Below are 20,667 nucleotides of genomic sequence, written 5' to 3'. Positions count from 1 at the left end.
AACATTCCATTATTTCCTATTTTAATAAAATAGGTATTTATTTTTAGATAGAATGATCTAATAAAATATGCAAATAATGAATTCCAGAGGATTTCTCGAGTTTATTGAATACATTTCTCTTGATTAAGCACAGGGTTTGGAGTAGATATTTTCCTGTTTAAAGTAGCTTATTGAACGCGGTCATATGAGCAGAGTTGTTTGTGACTTTATTTGTCAGTACTGTCCCTGTAAATCAGTTTATAAAATTTCACATTAAAATGCACAGCAGGAGGAATAAATGAAAATAGCCTTTTTGTTTGTCAGCTTACATTAATTTTAGTCCTTAAAAGGAAATTGCTGGTTCAGTTATTTTGGTTTTAAGAACCTATGCCTGCAAATTTATTTTATTAGATTTTTGTTTTTGCTACTGGATGCTATTTTATTCTTTATTTTATTTTGAGGGAGCTACACCTGCAGTGCTCTGGGGTTCTTAACAGTGAGTGCCCATGGTCTACTCCTATGGTGCTGGTAGCACCTGGAGAGGAACCTAGACTCAGACTTGCAAAGCGTGTACTCCAGCAATTTGAGATATCTCCCTAGCTATGGGTAGACATACATATGTATATATGTGCATATGGCCAAACCTGTCAATGCTGGCTGTGTGCTCAGGGATCACTCCTGATGGTGCTCAAGGGATCATATGCAGTGCCAAGGGTAGAACTGGGGTTAGCTATTCATAGACAAGCAACTTGTATTCTATCAGTCTCCTGGATTCTATCTTAACAGTAAGAATTGAGCTTATTTATGTTGTGTTATTTTTTTTATAAACATGAGACTAATATATTCTATTGTTGCTTAATTTTTTCTGTTAATTCTTACTAAATAGCTCTCATGCATCTAGACCATGTTTACTTGTACTATTTTAAAATTATTTCATATAAAAATTTAAAATCTACTGTAAACATGGGCACAGTGGTTAGGAGGCTGAATCTGGAGTGTGGTTGAAGTGCAAATATTTACTTGATATTAATATAACAGAAATTATTTTAAATAGGAATCTGATACTATGATAATCCTATTTTGATCCAATATTTAATTTTACTTTAATCCTTCCTGAAGACTGCTTTTTAAAATTTTCCTTTCATTTCTTCCTTTATTTTATTAAATTAAAATACTGAGTTTATTTCCCTTGTGTATTTTTGTTTCCCCATCATTTTCAACTCTCCGATCACCTCTACTATGTCCTATAATAACATTCAGTACATACTTGAAAAAAAGCAAAAGGGTGGAGTTCCATCTTTTAAAGCCAAACAGGTGTTTTGGACAACACATTCTTGACAATGGAACTTGCCATTTATGAAACATAGCATTTATTAGATACAGGGGGATAGTTTTCGCTTTTGTTTGTAAAAAGGATAAACACATACCAACTGTTACAGAAACGAAAATAGACAGAAAAAATTTAACAGTTGATACTATTTTTGTGTTGTTCTGTTTGTATAACCTCGTGATGCTCAGGGCTAACTTTTGGCTCTGAGCTCAGGGATCATTCCTGGTAGGGTCAGGGGACAATGTGGAGTGTGGGAAAGCAAACCTGAGTCAGCCCCATGCAAAGAAGGTGACTTACTGTACTATTGCTCCAGTCTCTAAAGTACTTTCTTTTAGAGAATTCTTCCATTCTCAGAGATCTTGAACAGCCTCTTGATTGGTCATCTAGAAGCAATTCTTCGTATAATCAGTGAACTTGACTTTCACTTTTGGGAGAAATCCATGTTTTTCTATACTTGCTCTCATTTTTGCTTTACTGTCTTCACATAACTGAGTCCTTTTGGTGTTTTAAGAGTTTTCTCCTGTTATTTGAAGGATTAAAGCTTTGATCTTGGTGTTGATACTTTCATTCTAGTTTGCCATACATTTATATCTAATATTTAAAAGTTATAGTCACTGTCACAGTCCTCCTGTTGTTCATCGATTTGCTCAAGTGGGCCTAATAATGTCACCATTAGTAGGACTTAATTTTACTGACATTTGTTTCATTTCTGGGAATTTAAAGCTTATATTTCTTTAAATACTAAGATACCTGGTAAGGTTAAATGTGTAAGTATTGTCATAATAATCTAATGTAAGTATTTTTTTTCTAGGTTTTGTGAGAGATAATTAGAATTTCTGTTTTTAAAATGAAGTGGATTTGAGATAATGGAAACACTGAAGTTTTTGCTTAATCATTACATGTTCAGCTATGAATGTGTGCTTATTCTCTTCCTATTTTTAAGAGTTACCCCCATTACATACATCAGTTATCACAATCTTTTTAAATAAATGTGTAGTGTTAATAATAATTTTTATTGAATGCTTACAAAAATGAATCACCTTTCTTTCCTTTTAAAATAAATGATCTCATTTAATTCTCATATTAATCCCAAGATTTGATTATCATAGATACTATTATTCTTATCATGAATAGGATTTATGCTCATTTCATTTTGTATCACATGTTGTTTGTAGGGAATGTCAAAACTTTTCCTTTGAAAAAAATTGTTAAAAGAAAAACAAATCTTTAAAGATTTTATTAGAATGCTGTCATTTTATAGGAGATAACTCAAGGGATTTTCTTTGTCTGCATCAGTCATAAGTACTTTATATTAGAGATTGGCAAATTCTTCTGAAATACCAGGAAGTAAATATATTGGGGTCTTGGTTTTGCTTTGGTCATTAAGGTCTTCAATTCAACTATTTCACTTTGATTTTTTATTGTCACAGAGACAACATATGAAAGAATGAATTTGATTCTGTTTCAATAAAACTTAATTTGTTAAAAAAAATCAGTATATGAAGACTGTAAAATAACATATTTCTAATACTAAAAAATAACTTCCAAAAAGTGCTCTATCCTGGGATGGATGCAGTGGTTAAAGTGCTTACCTTGCATGCACCTGACCCGACTTTGATCCCTGGTATCCCATATGTGTCCCAAACTCTTCCTGAGTATAGAGCCAGGAATAATCTCAGGATATTGATGGGTGTGACCCCAAAACAAAAAAAATGCTTTTTTGCTGGAAAATTATTATTCAAGTATCATGACAAAAGAAAGCTTCCCCAGATAAGAAAAAAAAAACTAATTGAATTTACCACCACCAGATCTGCACAAGATTTTCTGAAAGAGTTCTTGTACAGGAAAGGAAAACCAAAAGAGCATTATATCTCAAGAGCATTATATCTCAAGTTTAGGAATAAATACATATAATGAACCAGAAACACACACAAAAGTGTCAACAACAAAACATCAGATGGTAGTGGGAATAAGATAGAATCACTTTAAGATGTCAATCAATATCAGCACAGAAATTTTTTGGGGTTTAAAACATTGAGGGGGGGAAATGTGACATTGAGAAAATAAATAGGGAAAAACATCAAAGTAAAGAACATATGGGGAAAAATAGAAACATAGAAAAATTTGAATAAAAAATTATTGTGAGTCTAATATATCAATAATCACACTAAACACAGTTGTCTGAAGTTACAATCAAAAGAAACAGTGGAGAGGGGTATGGTGCCACCAGCAGGTCAATCTGTACCAGTGAGGCGAGTGCATCAGCAGCCTGATGGCACCTTCAGACTTCCAGATACCCCAAAATTGCTATTGTGCCTTTGGCCAGACCCCAAAAACTTGGGGCAAAGTTATCAAGTAAGTAAACAGCTGAAAGTTAGGTATGTGGGAGACACACCCACAAACCACCTCCAGCTCAGCTATATAATTGGAAGCATGGCCTCTCTGGTTCCTGATCGAATTGCTTAATGACCATGATCCCAGAGACTCAGAAACAAATCTTGAAACCCAGTGGCTTTTGGCAGAAATGCGTCCAATCCCTACAGTAGGTTACAGGCGATGGACCACCCGAGGTGGGAATAGGTTTTGCGCCTTGGCCTGTCCCACTGGGCTGCCATCCTCCAGAGGCTATTGAACAGTCAGGTTTGGGCCCGCAGTGACGAGACACGCGGGGCCTCATGGGATGGGTGTGGAACTGGCCCTTTCCTCCCTGTCCCAACGAGACCCTGAGTCGCCGGCCATGAATGTCCTCTCGGGCTCCTGATCAAGCCGCTTAATGGCCATGATCCCAGAGACTCAGAAACAAATCTCAGAACCCAGCGGCTTTTGGCAGAAATGCGTCCGGTCCCTGTAGTAGTTTTCCAGCACTGGGCCACCCCAGGTGGGAATAGGTTTCGTGTCTTGGCCTGTTCCCCCTGGTGGCCCGGTGGCTGCCATACTCCAGAGGCCACTGGACAGTCAGGTTTGGGCCCACAGTGATGAGACACATGGGGCCTCATGGGATGGGAGTGGAGCCAGCCCTTTCCTCCCCATCCCAATGAGACCCCTAGTCACCGCCCATGAACGACCTCTCTGGCTCCCGATCAAGCTGCTTAGCGGCCATGATCCCAGAGACTCAGAAACAAATCTTGGAACCCAGCAGCTTTTGGCATAAATGAGTCCAGACCCCGCAATAGGATACTGTCGCCGGGCCTCCCCCGGGGGGAAGGGGTGCTGTCCCACCTCCTGCTCCCCCTTGGCTGTCCCTTGATTTTGGCAGAAATCCCTCCAGATTTAATTGTTAAAATTTTGGAATTTCAAAATTGCACAGCCACTACTGCAGCTGCGTGACATCATATGTTATTCATAACCAGCAATAAAAAACAAATTGTCTACTGCTGCCTTTTCGGCAGATCTGAGTGTTGGAGTAAAATCACAAATAATAATGGTGAGTCTTCGTATGACTGAGTGTTTCATTGTATGACTGAGACTTAAACCAAAAGCTTTGTAACTGCTCTCACTGTGATTAAATAAATAAAATTATAAAAAATGAAAAAAAAAAAAGGTAAGGTGGAGTTCATGTCCAATTCAATCAGCGTAATCAGTGGCTGAATAAATAGCAGTACTCCTACATAAAAAAAGAAACAGTGAATTGATGGATTAAAAGCCAAAGACACACCAATACTTTTCATACAAGAGTCTCTCAGTTACAAATGTAGCCTCAGAGTGTAAGACTGGGGCAAGGTGTCCCAAAGTAATGATTCAGAGTAATGGGAATAGATTGCTATTATCAATTATGACATAATTATATTCAATTAATCTGGCAATGAGACAAAGAGAATACTATGTAATTATCAAAGGGTCAACCTAATAAGAAGATATAATGATAATCATTATTTTTGCACTCATGATGGAGGCACAAAATAAAACATTTATTAATAGTCCTCTATGGAGACGCTGACATAAATGCAAAAAATTGGGGTATCACAGCCACCATTTACATTATCTGGATCAAGAATTACAAAGGAAAAATATCAAAAATTTCATCAACTAATGTAATTGATGAAAGGGATTTTATTGGCTTATTATAGAAATGTCTGTCCTCAAAAATTGAATATTTGTTTAACATACTTCTATATAATGCTTGGTTCAATAAAGATATCAAAATAGAAGCATAATATTACCTTGAAAATAATGAAAGAATAATTAAAGAATGAATTACCAACTTATGTGATATAGCAAAAATATATTGAAAGGGAAATTAATAGCAATAGAGACCCACATCAGTAAAGAATAGTCTGAAATAAACAATCTCAATTTATACTTGATGGAACTAGAAAAAGAGAAATAAATAGTACCAAAAAATCAGCAGAAAGGAATACAGAATAAAAATTATAACAGAAATAAATAAATGAAAAACAAAAAGGTTATACGAGAGATAATTGAAACTAAGGGTTGTTTTCTGAAAGGAAAAATAAAATTAAAAAACCCTTTACTAGCTTCACCAAGGGAAAAGAATCTTGACTAAAGTATCATAGTGAGATGATTTTGTAAGTGTTATTCCAGAAATACAAACATCATAATTTTTATCATATGAAAATAAATTGATTTACTTAGAAGTTTTTAACAACTTTCTATAATCATGCAAACTTTCAACAAATACTTGTCAATTTGAATGCAATAAAACATTAATAGAATTATTTTTCAAAACCACATGGAATTTATCTCAGGCATGAAGGGTTGTTCAATATGTGTAAATAAACTAATATACTGTCACTGTCACTGTCACTGTCCTCCCGTTGTTCATCGATTTGCTCGAGCGGGTCCAGTAACGTCTCCATTGGAGACTTCATTGTTACTGTGTTTGGCATATCGAATACATTACGGGTAGTTTACCAGGCTCTGCCGTGCAGGCGAGATACTCTCGGTAGCTTGCCAGGCTCTCCGAGAGGGGCAGCCACGTTGGCTGCATGCAAGGCAAACACCCTACTACATAAACAAAAAGATAAGAATTACATGATCATGTCAATAAATGCTACAAAGATTTTTCAAGATGCTCAACATTCATGTATGATAAAAATCTCCATGAGATGGGCCTAAAAAGTAAAAAAACTCAGTATAATAATGCAATATAGACAAACTCATAGCAAACATAATACTCTATAGTGTAAAAGCTAAAAACTTTTCCTTAAGTACCAGAAGCAAGAACAAAATAAGGATGTCAGCTCTTACAACTACTTTTCAAAATAGTTTTGAAAGTGTTACCTAGAGAAATAGGGAAAAAAGAAAGAAAAAAGAAGAGGAATTTGGATTTTTGAAAGGTAAAATTTATGCTATTTTCAGATAATATCACATTATAAAAAATCATGAATATCTCTCCCCAAATTACTAGGAATAATCTAATAAAGAAGGGATTATTTGGGTACGAAATCAATAGACATAACTCTCTGCATTTCTTTATACGGTGAGCTGTATGAAGAAGTTAAAATTAATAAAACAATTCTATTTGTAGCTGCATTAAAAAGATAAAGTACATAGGAGTAAATGTAACAAAGTAGTCAAAATACCTAAGCTCAGAAAACTGTGGGGCGTTGTCAATGAAATGGGAAAGAAGTCCCATGTGAATCAGTGCCTTTTGGGACAAAATGTATGGAAATTGAGGTGGTTTTGCAAAGCAAGAAAGTGAAACACAATTACCAGATATACACTATTTGGAGTGTAAATCACTAAAACAAATTAACTGGCAAAACCCACAAAAGTAACTAGTAGTGTTGGAGAAAATATGCTGGTTACCAGAGAAAAAGAGAGACGGTTGGGGAATGTGTTTACCAAGAATGTGTCTTTTTGTGATAGGCTGGTAGAGGAACTGTGTATGTGTCTGTACTTATTCTCAGTTGTCTTTATTTCTAGAAGTTATGATTAGTATATTTTTCATTCTCTATTTCTCTCCTGAATATATTCAGTCTATTATTATTTTGGAGGAGGGTTGGGCTATATTTTTGTTTGTGGTTGCCATTCCTAGCTATATGCTCAAGAGTTGTTTGGGGGATGATGTGGTGCTAGGGATTAAAATGGAGTAAGTCATGTGCAAGGTGTGGCTTAATTCTGCCCTCCATATTGGTTTCTTAACAAATACAATGCAGTTGTAACGATTATTTTATGTACTTGTCTGTTAGTTTCCATATCTGTGTGTTAAGAATTGATTTTTAAATTTTATTTTTGTGTGTCTATTTCAGACTAGGTGCTCAACATTAGAAATTTTGCATTGTTTAATGTAGAATATTTTGCTATTGCTCTCAATATATTTGTACTTTAAGATTCAGTTATAAACAGTTTGATAGTTCTAGCTATATTTTTTATGATTTTTAGGTGAAATTAATACATATAGTAAGCACTAATTATTTCCTAAAACTGAGATAAAGTCATTGGTAGTCGCCAACTTATGCCCTTAAATTAATATGTTTTCCAGTCTCTTTGTAAGTTACTTTTTTGACATGCTACTTTAAATATTCTGTTTCTATCTTTAGATTTTGTCATTTTCAGTATAATGTGTCTTGGAGTTTGCCTAATTGGGTCTGTTGTCACTGGGAAACTCTGGTCCACTTGGATCTCTGTGTCAATAATCCTTAACTCTTGGCGGTTATTATCAATGAATTATTTACTTTTGTTTATCAATATTTGCCTTCCTGTTCTTCAGGGACTCCGATGATTCTTACTTTGTTCCTCTTGAACTATTCCCATAGTTCTTTAGTATGCTGTTCATTTCTTTCCCCTCTATTTTCTACTTTCTGCTGTTTCCTACTAGTTTCCTCCTCATCTTGAAGCTCCTCAGCTTTTCTTTTGCTTAGCTTCTGTTATTCTGTTCTTCAGAGCTTCTATTGACCGTCATATTACCACCTTGCTCTTAGTTTCTGTCATTTCTGACTGTAGTAGCTTTTTCATTTCAACTCTCATGCTTTCAGGTGCTTTGCTTATTGTTTTGTCATTTCTTTGAACCCATTGAACACCCTCATCACAGTGTCATTAAAGACACTGACTGGGGCTTCATTGGTTTGTTTAGGACTTCAGTGATAGTGTTATTGCTGATGGAGTTTGGTGGGTTTCTACGTGTTTTTCCCATCGGTTTTCTAGTATTCTTGTGCTGGAGTGAGTGTTTGTAGTTAACTTCCGGGAAGATGGTAAAGAGTTAACTAGAAGTCAGGATGTCTTTTCTGCCGTCCCATAGAATGACAGGAAGAGTAAACGTGAGCAGCATATAATTTGTAGAGCAGATCTATCTACTTCGGGGCCTGTGATGTGGACCCTTAATGTGACATAAATTAGGTGTGGAGGCTGCTGGGACCCACCCAGGAGAGATGGAATAGAGGCAAATCTCGCCTGGGATGATGGAGCAGCAAAGCAGAAGGTCAGCTTCCAGTCTGTTTATTGCTACTACTTCTATTTTTATGGTGAAAGTGCATTGAACACCTTTCCTATTAATTTATAGGGCTGTAATTATCTCTTCTCCCAGCTTCAAATTCTTTCCTCAAATATGTATTTTCATTTGAACAACTTCAGAGTCCTTCAAGCTCCTTTCTGGCACTCTACCCTGTAAATGCTCATGATCATTGTCTCCTTAGAGTCTTAAACTTGTATTTCCACCAATCATGAGCCATGCCTAGAAACCATTTTAAGGAAGTAAATTGGGTGAAAAATGGGCTTCCCAAAATTTTTTCCTATCTCTTGTTGTTGAGTTTTTGTTTTTCCCATGTTTTAGATAAACAAATAAATCTGATTCCTCTTGTTTCCACTTGGAAAGGAACTTTGATATTTACCTATATTTTTAGAAATATATTTATATAAACAAATATTTTTCAAATACTATATAGTTTTATCTATTTGAAATCTAATTTTTCACAGCAGGATTTTTAAAGTAGTAACATTTAGGCTGTTGTTTGATTTTTGGGTCACACCTAGTTCAGGGCTTATTTATGGCTCTAAACTCAGGAATTACTCCTGGTAGTTCCCAGTAGCCCATACGGGGTTTAAGTGATCAAACAGGTCTGGGGCATGCAAGGCAAGCGACCTACCTACTTACTATCTCTCCAGCCCCAGTTACATTTCAGAAGGAAAAAAAATGCAATATAGACAGTAAAATTTTTGAACAACAAATCAATTATTATTTGACCAGCAATGATACGAGGTATTATACACTAGCACTTTCTGCAATGATAATCTTTTCTATATTTATAAATTTGTATATGGTATTTATTTGTTAATTATAATTATGAGTAGTTGAGGAGGTGTGACTTCTGAATTTCATTTTTTTTCTAAATTTTAATAAATTTAAATTTAAGTAACCACTGAAACACATTTTATGTAAATAAATGTTAAGTGTCAATAACTATTTTAGCATTGATGTTCTAAGCCATGTAATTTTTTGACCACCCATTTTATTGTGTCAGTTTGTCTTTCCTACTATATGATGTAGACTTTAATTTTTTTGAAAAAAAAATTATTTTTTTAAGAAAAGCATGCATTCAATTGTAACAAAAGATAGGTCAACTCAGCAAACCAACAATGAGAGTACGTGATTAAATTATTTTTTGGTATTTTATTTTTCTCTGAGATTGATTTTAATGTCTTCTTAAATTAGGACAGACTTTTTAAAAAAAATTATTAGTGAAACACCATGAGATACAGTTGTAGACTTACAAATTTTTGTGCTTGAGTTTCAGTTATACACTGATCGAGTACCCATCCCTCCACCTGTGCCCATTCTCCATCACCACTGATCCCAGTATCCCTCCCACCCCCTATTCCCCCCGTATCACCCTGCCTCTGTGGCAGGGCATTCCTTTTTGTTCCCTCCTTTTGGGTGCTGTGGTTTGCAAAAGAGGCATTGAGTGGCAGTCATGTTTGGTCTATAGTCTACTTTGAGCATGCATCTCCCGTCCTAGGAGGACCCTCCAAACACCCTTTATTTGGTGCTCCCTTCTCTATTTGAACTGCCTTTTCCCTTAGTGTGTGCGGCTGACTTCCAAGCCATGGAGTAAACCTCCTGGTACCTATCTCGGCTATTCTTCAGTGTTAGTCTCCTATTTTGTTACTTTATGTTAACCAGATGAATGCAATTTTTCTATGTCTGTCCCTCTCTTTCTGACTCATTTCGCTTAGCATGATACTTTCCATGTAGTACCACTTATATGTAAATCTCAAGACTTCATCTTTTCTAACAGCTACATAGTACTATATTCTGTACATGTAACAAAGTTTCTTTAACCAGTCATCTGTTCTTGGGAACTCGGGTTTTTTCCAGATTCTAGCTATTGTAAACAGTGCTGCAATGAACAAACAAGTGCAGATGTCACTTCGACTATACTCTTTTGCCTCTGTGAGATATATTCCCAGGAGTGGTATTGATGGGTCAAATGGGAGCTCAATTTCTAATTTTTTGAGAATTTTCTATACTGTTTTTCAAAAGGGCTGAACCAGTCGGCATCCCCACCAGCCATGAAGGAGGGTCCCTTTCTTGCCTCATCTGCACTAACACGGGTTGCTTTTGTTCTTTTGGATGTGGGCCAGTCTCTGTGGTGTGAAATGATATCTCATTATTGTTTTAATATGTATCTCCCTGATGATTAGTGATGTAGAGCATTTTCTCATGTGCCTTTTAGCCATTCAGATTTCTTCTTTGAGAAAGTTTCTGTTCATTTTGTTGCCCCATTTTATGATGGGGTTGGATGTTTTCTTCTTGTGGAGTTCAACCAGTACTTTGTATATCCTTGATATCAACCCCTTAGGACAGGTTTTATTTTTGTCTTTGTATTATTAGACAAATTTAATATAAAGTTATTGTAGGGAAATATGCATGTTATTTTCATATATATTGTTTTCTGTTGATTTTTCCAATGATGAAAGAAATGAGAGTATAAAATGTTACAAATTATTATTAATTCCCGAGGTTACCAAATAATTTAAAAATTATTAAATAATTACTACTGTTATTACATAATATTTACTATATTTAAAAGAAGGCTCAAGATGAATTGTCAGCTGTGCTAACTTTTATTACTTATGATTATATATCTGCATTTTGATTGCTTCAGCAATGTCCTTGATGCATTTTGTTTTCACTATAAAAATCCATATTCTTTATATTTTAAAACCTTTAAAAATTATTTTGTGTGTTTTTTTTAAATAATTCCGTCCAGAATACTTTTATAACCATTTTATTCATTTATAATTTACCTTTCTTTTATTTATTTATTTGCTTTTTGGGTCACCCCCGAATTCTGGCTCTGTACCCAGGAATCACTCCTGGCGGTGCTCGGGGGACCATATGGGATGCTGGGAATCGAACCCGGGTTGGCTGGGTGCAAGGCGAACCCCCTCCCCGCTGTGCTATCGCTCCTGCCCCTATTTTGTGTTTTAAATATTACTGAAATTGATTTTTAAAATGAACTTACAAATATACGTGAGTAAAATTCTTATAATTATTCTTATAAACTGAAAGTACTTTAATGAAATTTGCAGTTAATGACATAAATGCATATGGGATCTTTATTTGTGAAATAAAAATATTAATTATTTCATTTTTAAAGTTATAATATTCATCCATATTTTCTGTGGATAATATTGATAGTTATAGATTGTTTAAGCTTTAAAAAATGGATCACATAAAATAAAAATTTGACAAGTCTCCAAAATATATAAATACAGGAAATATACATTGAGTGAAAAACCACCTATGTACATATTTTGTTAACTTTTTATATTGGTAGCTTAAATTTCTGACTTTTCTCATAGAAAAACAAATAATTATAGGGTTATGGAAATATTGAATAATGCTAGATAGCTTTTAATGCTCTGTATTAAATACAATGGACACAAATTTGTGTTCTCAGTGGAGAAAGTACCTTCTGAAATAATTTGAAAAAATGGTTTATTTTTAAGTGAGTTTATTTATTTTGTAGATGTTTCAAAGTAATGTTATATTTCTCTATTGACTTTTTAATGTGAGCTTCTGGTTGCATTACTTGCTTATTTGATCTTTTAAATAAGGATTGAAAACAAAATGTGTACACAAACAGCACTTGTACTGATATTATAAAACATTAAGTTTTAAATCCTTTGGATCAATAGAAGCACTAAAATCTTTTGTATGATTAATGTTTTAAGGCAAAAGACACTTTATTTTATTTACTACCTTTTGTTGAATGTTATTATTTCTCAATCTACTAGTTTTGCTGGCATTTTATTTTGTTAAGATTTACAAATGAGTTTTTAAGCATTTACTCTAAGTTTCCATGATAGTTTATAACTTAATTAGCTTCTATTCATCAGAATTATAAGTTGAATTTCATGATGGCATTGATTTAAACTTGTTCTAAAATGAAGTGTTTCAGTATTAAAAGTTGATTCTTTTTTCTTTTTAAAGTACAATTCATTAAATTAAAGTAATTTTTATTAATGGAATCTAAGTAATTTATAAATAATTGAAGTGAGATGAAAGGTTTCCTAAACCTTTTAAATTCTTAAGATAAACTCTTACTTTGATCTTAGTATTGGCCCTTTTCATCAATTATTAGATTTCCCTTATGCTTCTTTGAGAGGTGATGGTTTGAAGATTTGGGCTCAATTTACACAATTTATTTTTCTGTACACATGTAGATAATTTTGCAGTATCTATTATGTGGATAAAGAAAACTTCTGGTCTATCTAGCCATTTTTTTAACTTAATTTTTTGATAATTACCAGAACTTAAATTTTAAGTATCCTTCCTTCTACTCTGGTGGTCATTAAGCAAGCAGTGCAGTATTTGGATATATACTTAAGCTTTGCAAATTGATTTGCTTCTTATTTAAATAAACAGAGTCTATTTCCCTCCTACCCTGAATCCTAATTCCCTTCTCAGGACCTCTTGGGAACTTGGACTCTGGAATGAGACAGAAGTGTTAAATGTGGAGTTGTGGGGCATTCTTGATGTTTTAAACAATATTGTCTCAGCAGTAATTATTGTTCTTTAATTAATGTACCTGTCCTTAGAGGCAAGTGAAAATTGTATTTTAAAAAATAGAAAAAACTGGGATTCATCTGGGACCAGGGATACGTTAAATGGTTACTAGACAAATATAAAGCATGTGTAGAAATGAACTTTGGACATAAGGCATAGAGAGACTTTTCCAAATTCTGAGTACTAGGAACCTCGCCCACCCACAGAGCCATGAAGCTACCCACATGTTAAATGTTTAAGCAGTTTATTGGTTTATATGAGGGAATTTACTACCTTCAAAAAGTGTAACTTCTTTATAAGGGTAGTGGAAATAGGAAGATATAATTACCTTTTTGTGTAAGGCATAAATAAAGACTTTTAGAGATAGCATCCTGTTTGGAAGTACTGTTTTTACTATTATTTTCATCTAGCAAATTTATGAATATTTCAAGAAGAAATTAAATCATATCTCCCTGGTGTGGGGTAGTTTTAAGCAAATCTACAAAATGGAATGTAACTGAAATGTTTTGCTATGTCTACTGGATGAAGGCTATTCATTTGTTTAATTAAGGGAAGGTCATTTACATTTCTCCTGACTTGTCATTTTGCACAATCCTCAGTTGTGATTTTATAGCCCTGTCCCCTTTTTTTTTTCACATGAGAAACATTTTTTTTAAATAAATCACGATGAGATACAGTTACAGACATACGTTCGTAATTACTTTTCAGCCATACAATGATTGAGCACCCATCCCTCCACCAGTACCAATTCTCCAACACCAATGTTCCCAGTATCCCTCCTGCCACCCCCCACCCAATCCCACCCCTCACCCCTGGCCTCCATGGCAGGCACATTCCCTCTTACTCTCTCTTTCTCTATTTGGGTGTTATGGTTTGCAATACAGATATTAAGTGGCCATCATGTTTGGTCCATAGTCCACTTTCAGCATGCATTTCTCATCCCAAATGACCCCTTCAAGCATCATTTACTTAGTGGTCCCTTCTCTATTCCAGAAGCAGAGATCATTTAAAGAACTTTTTTTAAAGTGATAAAGTAGTAAAGTTGACGTTTGAATATCTATCTGACTACTTCTTTTATTTATTTATTTATTTATTTATTTATTTATTGAATCACTGTGGGAAAGTTTACAAAGCTTTCAGGTTTAGGTCTCAGTCATGCAAATATCAAACACATTTCCCTTTACCAATACCTGTCCCTTTTTAAAACTAAGTAAGACTTGTGCTGTTATATCAACTTTTTTTTTCTGGAACACATAGATAATTGATGTTTTTTGGAGTTCAGAACTATTTTTACCATGTACTGTAATATGCTCTTGTTTTTTCATATTAGTATTTGAAATGATATCTGTGGGAGAGTTTTATTTTTCATTGATTTGTCAGTGTTTTCCACTGAGTAAAATAAATAAATATTTGGGTTACATTCGACTGTCATGCTGATATTTTGTCAAACTGGTTATACATATTATAAGGTTAAAATCCATTTCTAAGTTTCTGTAAGAGTAATTTTATCCCATAACACAATTTTGTTTCTATTTATGAAGTATTCTGAGAAAGTATATGTATTATTCTATAACACTATCTCATACAAATTTATTGTATTTGTTGTTATAGCCCAACTGTTTTGTTTGTTTGTTTGTTCATTTTTGGCTACTTAATTTTCCTCTTGCACCTTTTTTCTCTTCCTCTGCAAGTTCAGAAACTCTGAAATATAATTGTGCATTGCTTTAAATAAATGCCATTACTTTTTTATGTCTCCAATTATAAGTTAAATAAGGACAAAATTTTGTATTTTTGTCTTCCAAACCAAAACACAGCTTTTGCACACTTTAATTATCCCTTGAATATTCTCATTTATAATTTATTTTTTCTCGAGTTTTACTTATACCATTCTTAGACTTTCAAAATTGTTATTTACTCCTATGATGAATAATTAATGTAATTAGCCTACATTAATAATTAATTTTAGACTCTCAGGAAAATTTCAAGTGAGATGCCTGCTCCCAGCTCTCACTTCCTAGAGGTTCCACAACTCTTGGCAGGTTGTTCTTCTTTCTGGGCCAACTTTAATTGCAGCTTCTACATGCTGAGTTCCATTCCCAGTTGTGCCATATCCGTTACTCCTTCTCCAATTAATGTATTGCAGGCACTTCCATTCTTTCATTTCTGTGCAGTTTAAATCTCTATGGAGTCTGCAATAGCTAAGCAAATTAGTCTTTTGTTCCTTTTACTATTTTTTTCTACACACTTCCTCCTTATGCTCCTACTTTTGGTAGGAGATCATAAAAAGTCTAAAATTTGTCAGGAAAATTTACAGTGTATAAAATAAGAAATGTGTATCTAGCTTTCTTTCTAGACAGTTTGTTTTAGTAAGACATTGCTTAAATCAGGGCTTTCAACATATATAAAATACATTGGGCATTATAACTACTAGAATTTCATGATATTTAAATAATACAAGTAATTATGCAGATGAAAAGTGACATAGTTCTGTGAGACATTTAACCCCAAGGAGAGTGTCCATTAGCTGACATGGGGCTCAGAACCATGTATTCTGACTACAGTTTTCAAAATTGTCTTAAGTTGAAGAATTAGCGTGTTTTTTTGCTGTCAAGCTCCCTGCTAGCAATTCTAAATTTAATTCAATATTTCAAACTCATAAGATTGGAATCAACCATTATGATCCTAATCTGCTCAAAACTGTAGAAAAATGCATGGCTCAGCAAAAGTGGACATGTTCAAACTGTTCTTTGAATTGAACTCTTGAAGTCATCCTCTAAAGGTAGGATAGAACCTCTTTCCTCCACCCAACTTCCCCGTGGGCTTCTTAAGGGCGAGGGAAGAAAATAGAAGGGAAGAGCAGGGGAAATGATTGATGAGCCTCTGTTTGTTTTTGCCACGCCCAGTGGTGTTGAGGGCTTACTCCAGTCTCTGCACTCAGGGATCACTTCTGACTGGGTTTGGAAACCTTATCTGCTTTCAGGGATCTAATTGGGTGAGCTGCATGCAAACCAAGTGTTCTATGTGCAGTACCAGCTCTCTGGTCATCTTTTCAGAAGACTCACATCACAAGTAGGAACATGTCTTGCTGCAGCTATTGGGGCATTAGATTCCAGGTCTTAACTAGGGAGGCACCTTTATCTGAAGTTACTTTAAGAACTAAAACAATATTTGTTGAAATCCCATTTTTTACTTGAAAAATAATTCTTTCAAATTTTCTGTGATTAATATTTAAATAGTTCCTTACATTTTAATACATGTGCATATTCTAATATTTAGCTTAAATGTGTAATCATATATTTAAACATATTCTTATCTATATTAGTTTTAAAATTACAAGTTATTATATTGGATGAATTGATATTATATATATACTCTATATATTATAGTGTGATATAAATTGATATAGAATATTGGTATTTTATGTTTTACAAATTGTGTGCTCAGTGAGAAATTATAGAACTTTTGTTATAAAAGAGAGCTTAATGTTCTTATTAAATAATTAGCTTTGAAACATTTAACTGGAAATTGATAAAATTTATAATATTATCACTGTTCTTTGAGTTTAGTGTTGTTTTTCAAGGGAAATAAAGTGGTGTTCTAATATTACCTTTATAATATTTTGTAGGTTCATTTTCTGGAATGTAAATCAATACCTTTTGGTCAGAAAATGGAAAGCCTCATGAAGATTAGAGAATATGCACAGGAGGTGAAAAAAACAAATATTTTACTATTTGGCCTTCTCATACATTACCCACAGGTAAGTAAAATACTGATCTCTTCAGAGTGTATGTTTCATAAACAATAGTTTTTTTATGGTGGAAACTTGTCAAAGAAATTATGATTATAAAAAGATTGACTGAAAATTTTCTCACCTTTTCTTATTTTTGCAGTAAGCAGACCTCTTGATTCTAGGGAAAAATAAAAAAGAAACTGTACTGATGGGAGAGAATAATATATAAATTTGAAAAACTTCATTTCATATATTCTATATAAGATTATCAAATTTAGGAAATAAAAACACAAGTACCCAGTAAAAGTTAAATTTTCCATAGTAAAAAACATCACTTTAAGCATGCTCCAATCTTGGATTGGAGTGCATATATTTTTTTCCAATGAATGTTTTTTTGTATTTTGGGGTAGATGCCAAGTAATGGAATCACATGGACATAAAGGGCTTTTACTCTTACATTTTTGAGAAATCTCCAAAGTGCTTTCCACAGAGACTGAACCAGAGGTCATTCTCACTAAAAGTATATAAGCATTCCTTTTTCATAGCATCTCTGCCAACACTGGTTATTTTTGGTCTTTTTTGGTCAATGATATACACCATTGTCGGTGGTGTAAGATGATATCTCCTTTTGTTTTGATTTGATTTTTCTTGACAATAGGTAATGAAGAGTGTGTTACGTACTTTAAGTATCTAAGCATGCTTACATATATATATATATATATATAAAAGTATATATATATATATTTTTCCATTATTACCCTCTTGGGACAGACATGGAGATAGGAAATTTTAAAACTAATTCAAGTTTTCCTGGCCTCTATGAGCCAAACTTTCAGTCAGACTTTTCTGGTTGCAAATCATTTCTGTTAGCTCATACTACCCTTAATGGTGAGAGTTTTAAAGAAGGCAGAATAGAGGAACAGTGTGAGTGATGGTGGTAAGCATGGGGATGTAGGAGTTAAGTTACCTGATTTTCTCCTGAATGACTAGGTGCTTCCTTTCTTGCTAAACCTCAGGCATCCTTCATTTATTTTTATTCTCTGTATCCAACCCTGAAAGAATGTTGCCAGATGGTGCCCACTGATGTGTTTCCTTCAGCCGAGATCTGATATTTTATTTTGCTCCTTAACCCTAGTGCTTCTAGTGACATCAGATGCCTAGCTAACTTTGACCTCCTTTATTGAAGAACCTTAATTTTTTGTAGGTTACAAATAACTTGTTTTTAATACCTTCTTGGATTTCTAGTGAATGATGGATGACTATGACCTCCATGTTATACCAATTATCATTTTTTATTTCCAAATTTTACTTAGAACCATGCTTTAGAATACTTTTAATAATGGAGTCTGTCATACTTTGTACCAACATTACTCCCATCACCAGAGTGTCAGCATCCATTCACGATTCTCTCAAGACCCCTTTCATCACTCACCACTACTCTTTCTTGATAAACTCAGTCCAGTAGGTGAACTCCCAAAATCTATTAATATTGACCATTTTTTGCTTCTATAATATATTTCTTTATGTTTCACATATAAGAGAGATCATTCTGTATTTGTCCTTCTCCTGACTGACTTCACTCAGCATGATAGATACATTTATTCCAGAAAATTGAATGATTTATCTTTCCTTGTACCTTAGTAGTTTATCTGTATGTTACACAGTGCTTAGGTTGTAATAATTAGTATTTGAGCAGTCTCAGACCTAGGGAAGCTCTTTAGTTAGCTACACAAAATGGGAAGGAATAGACCCTTCAAGGTATATGTATCATAGCAAAGAAAGACCACTTAGATTTTCCTTGTATCTTCTTAATAATAGTGAAGGAGTTTCTTAATATGTGACTGTTGTAAATAAAGGACATATTCTTATTCTCAGTCTCAGGTAGAAATTAACTCTTATTAGCTCAACAGACTGTCTAAAGTAAAATAATTCCTTTGTAATATTTATTTAATAAATATTTAAAGGTAAATTTGTTTTTATATTTAAAGGTAATATTACCTCTGTAAAAAGTATTTACCAGAGTAGATTGGATATTCATCTGTTATTAGGAAAAAAAGGGCTAATAGCTAAATATTTGGGTTGGAGCGATAGCACAGCAGGTAAGGCGTTTGCCTTGCATGCAGCCAACCTGGCCGACCCAGGTTTAATTCCTCTGGCCCTCTCAGAGAGCCCGGCAAGCTACCGAGAGTATCTCGCCCACACAGCAAAGCCTGGCAAGCTACCCGTGACGTACTTGGTATGCCAAACACAGTAACAAGTATCACAATGGAGACGTTACTGAGCCCACTTGAGCAAATTGATGAACAACGGGAGGACAGGGACAGTGACAGTGACAGCTAAATATTTGAGATGTATCAGCAAATAGAGTTAGACTGTAATGACAAAAAGATCACAGGTTACAAATCCTTAATTAGCATTTCATCTCCCCAAATTGGCGACAAAGGAATTTTTTTATTTGCTTTCATGAACCTTTAACTATAGACATGAAACTAATATTCCCTACAGGAAATTTATGAAAGAACCCCACAAAATATATTGCAGGTAAAATAACCACTACCTCCCAATAGTCTTATGTTCAGTACTAATTATCCCAGTTAGATCACTGTCTCCCAATATTTTCAGTGCCTACTTCATAGACATTCTCTCATCCCTAAGGATATATAAGATTATTAATGGAGATTTTTTTATTATTCAGTGAAAAAAAGTGTTTTAGTTTTTACTTTCCAGGGTATTTTGTGATAAAAGTTCTTCTTTGATAATATGTTGGACTTTGTATCCTAAAACTATTAGCTTTTCTCTATTACAATCATTAAAGTGCTTTCACAAATAGTTATTGGATATTCTTTTCAGTCTCTAATCAATGAAGACTTTTTTAAAATTTTTATTTTTTTATATTTTTGTTAGTAAAACACCATGAGGTACAGTTGTAAACTTACAAATTTCAGTGCTTGAGTTTCAGTTATACAATGATAGAGTACCAATCCCTCCACCAGTGCCCATTCTCCACCACCAATGATCCCAGTAGCCCTCCCACCCCCCAACCCCATCCCATCCCATCCTGCCCCACTTCTGTGGCAGGGCATTCCCTTTTGCTCTCTCTTTCCTTTAGGGTGTTGTGGTTTGCAATGTAGGTGTTGAGTGGCCATCGTGTTTGGTCTATAGTCTACTTTCAGCACGCATCTCTCATCCCAAGCGAATCCTTCAAACATCCTTTACTTCATGTTCCCTTCTCTATCTGAGCTGCTTTTTCCCCCAGCATGTGCTATTGCTTCTAAGCCGTGGAACAGACCCAATGAAGACTTTTTATATTTTCAAACATAGCCCCTCCTTGGGAAAAAAGCATATATTGAGTTCACTTTCATATATGTAATTTTGCATAAGGTCTTTCCAGCTTAAAAGAGCCTAATTATATATGATATTTCTGATAACATAGTCTTGATCTGGAGGCCACACTTCAGTATTGCTGTTTATGATATTTGTATTTATTTAGAATTCCTACCCTTATTTTTAATAAATAATCATATTAATAAGTGTGTTTATGATCTTGTTCATATATATGTTTGTATGTTTTATTTCTATGTTTGTATGTATGTATGTGAATTTGAATACTACTGAATTTAAATTCGGTTCGTTTTGTATTCCATTATGTTTTTTTGC

General features: G+C 34.1%; 1 protein-coding gene across 3 annotated transcripts in view; it reads left to right on the top strand.

Annotated features, from left to right (window-relative positions):
* Positions 1-20,667, top strand: part of CRPPA (CDP-L-ribitol pyrophosphorylase A) — a 326,035-nt gene that overhangs the window by 164,832 nt on the left and 140,536 nt on the right. For all 3 annotated transcript variants that reach the window (XM_056118424.1, XM_056118423.1, XM_056118422.1), the window contains one exon: positions 16,906-17,037. In XM_056118424.1, coding sequence (XP_055974399.1) covers positions 16,906-17,037 — 132 coding nt within the window. The remainder of the gene's footprint in view (positions 1-16,905; positions 17,038-20,667) is intronic.

The sequence above is a fragment of the Sorex fumeus genome, unplaced genomic scaffold (genome assembly GCF_029834395.1).
Source record: "Sorex fumeus unplaced genomic scaffold, SorFum_2.1 ptg000037l, whole genome shotgun sequence".
Classification (NCBI taxonomy): domain Eukaryota; kingdom Metazoa; phylum Chordata; class Mammalia; order Eulipotyphla; family Soricidae; genus Sorex; species Sorex fumeus.
This window is presented reverse-complemented; position numbering and strand designations above follow the sequence as displayed.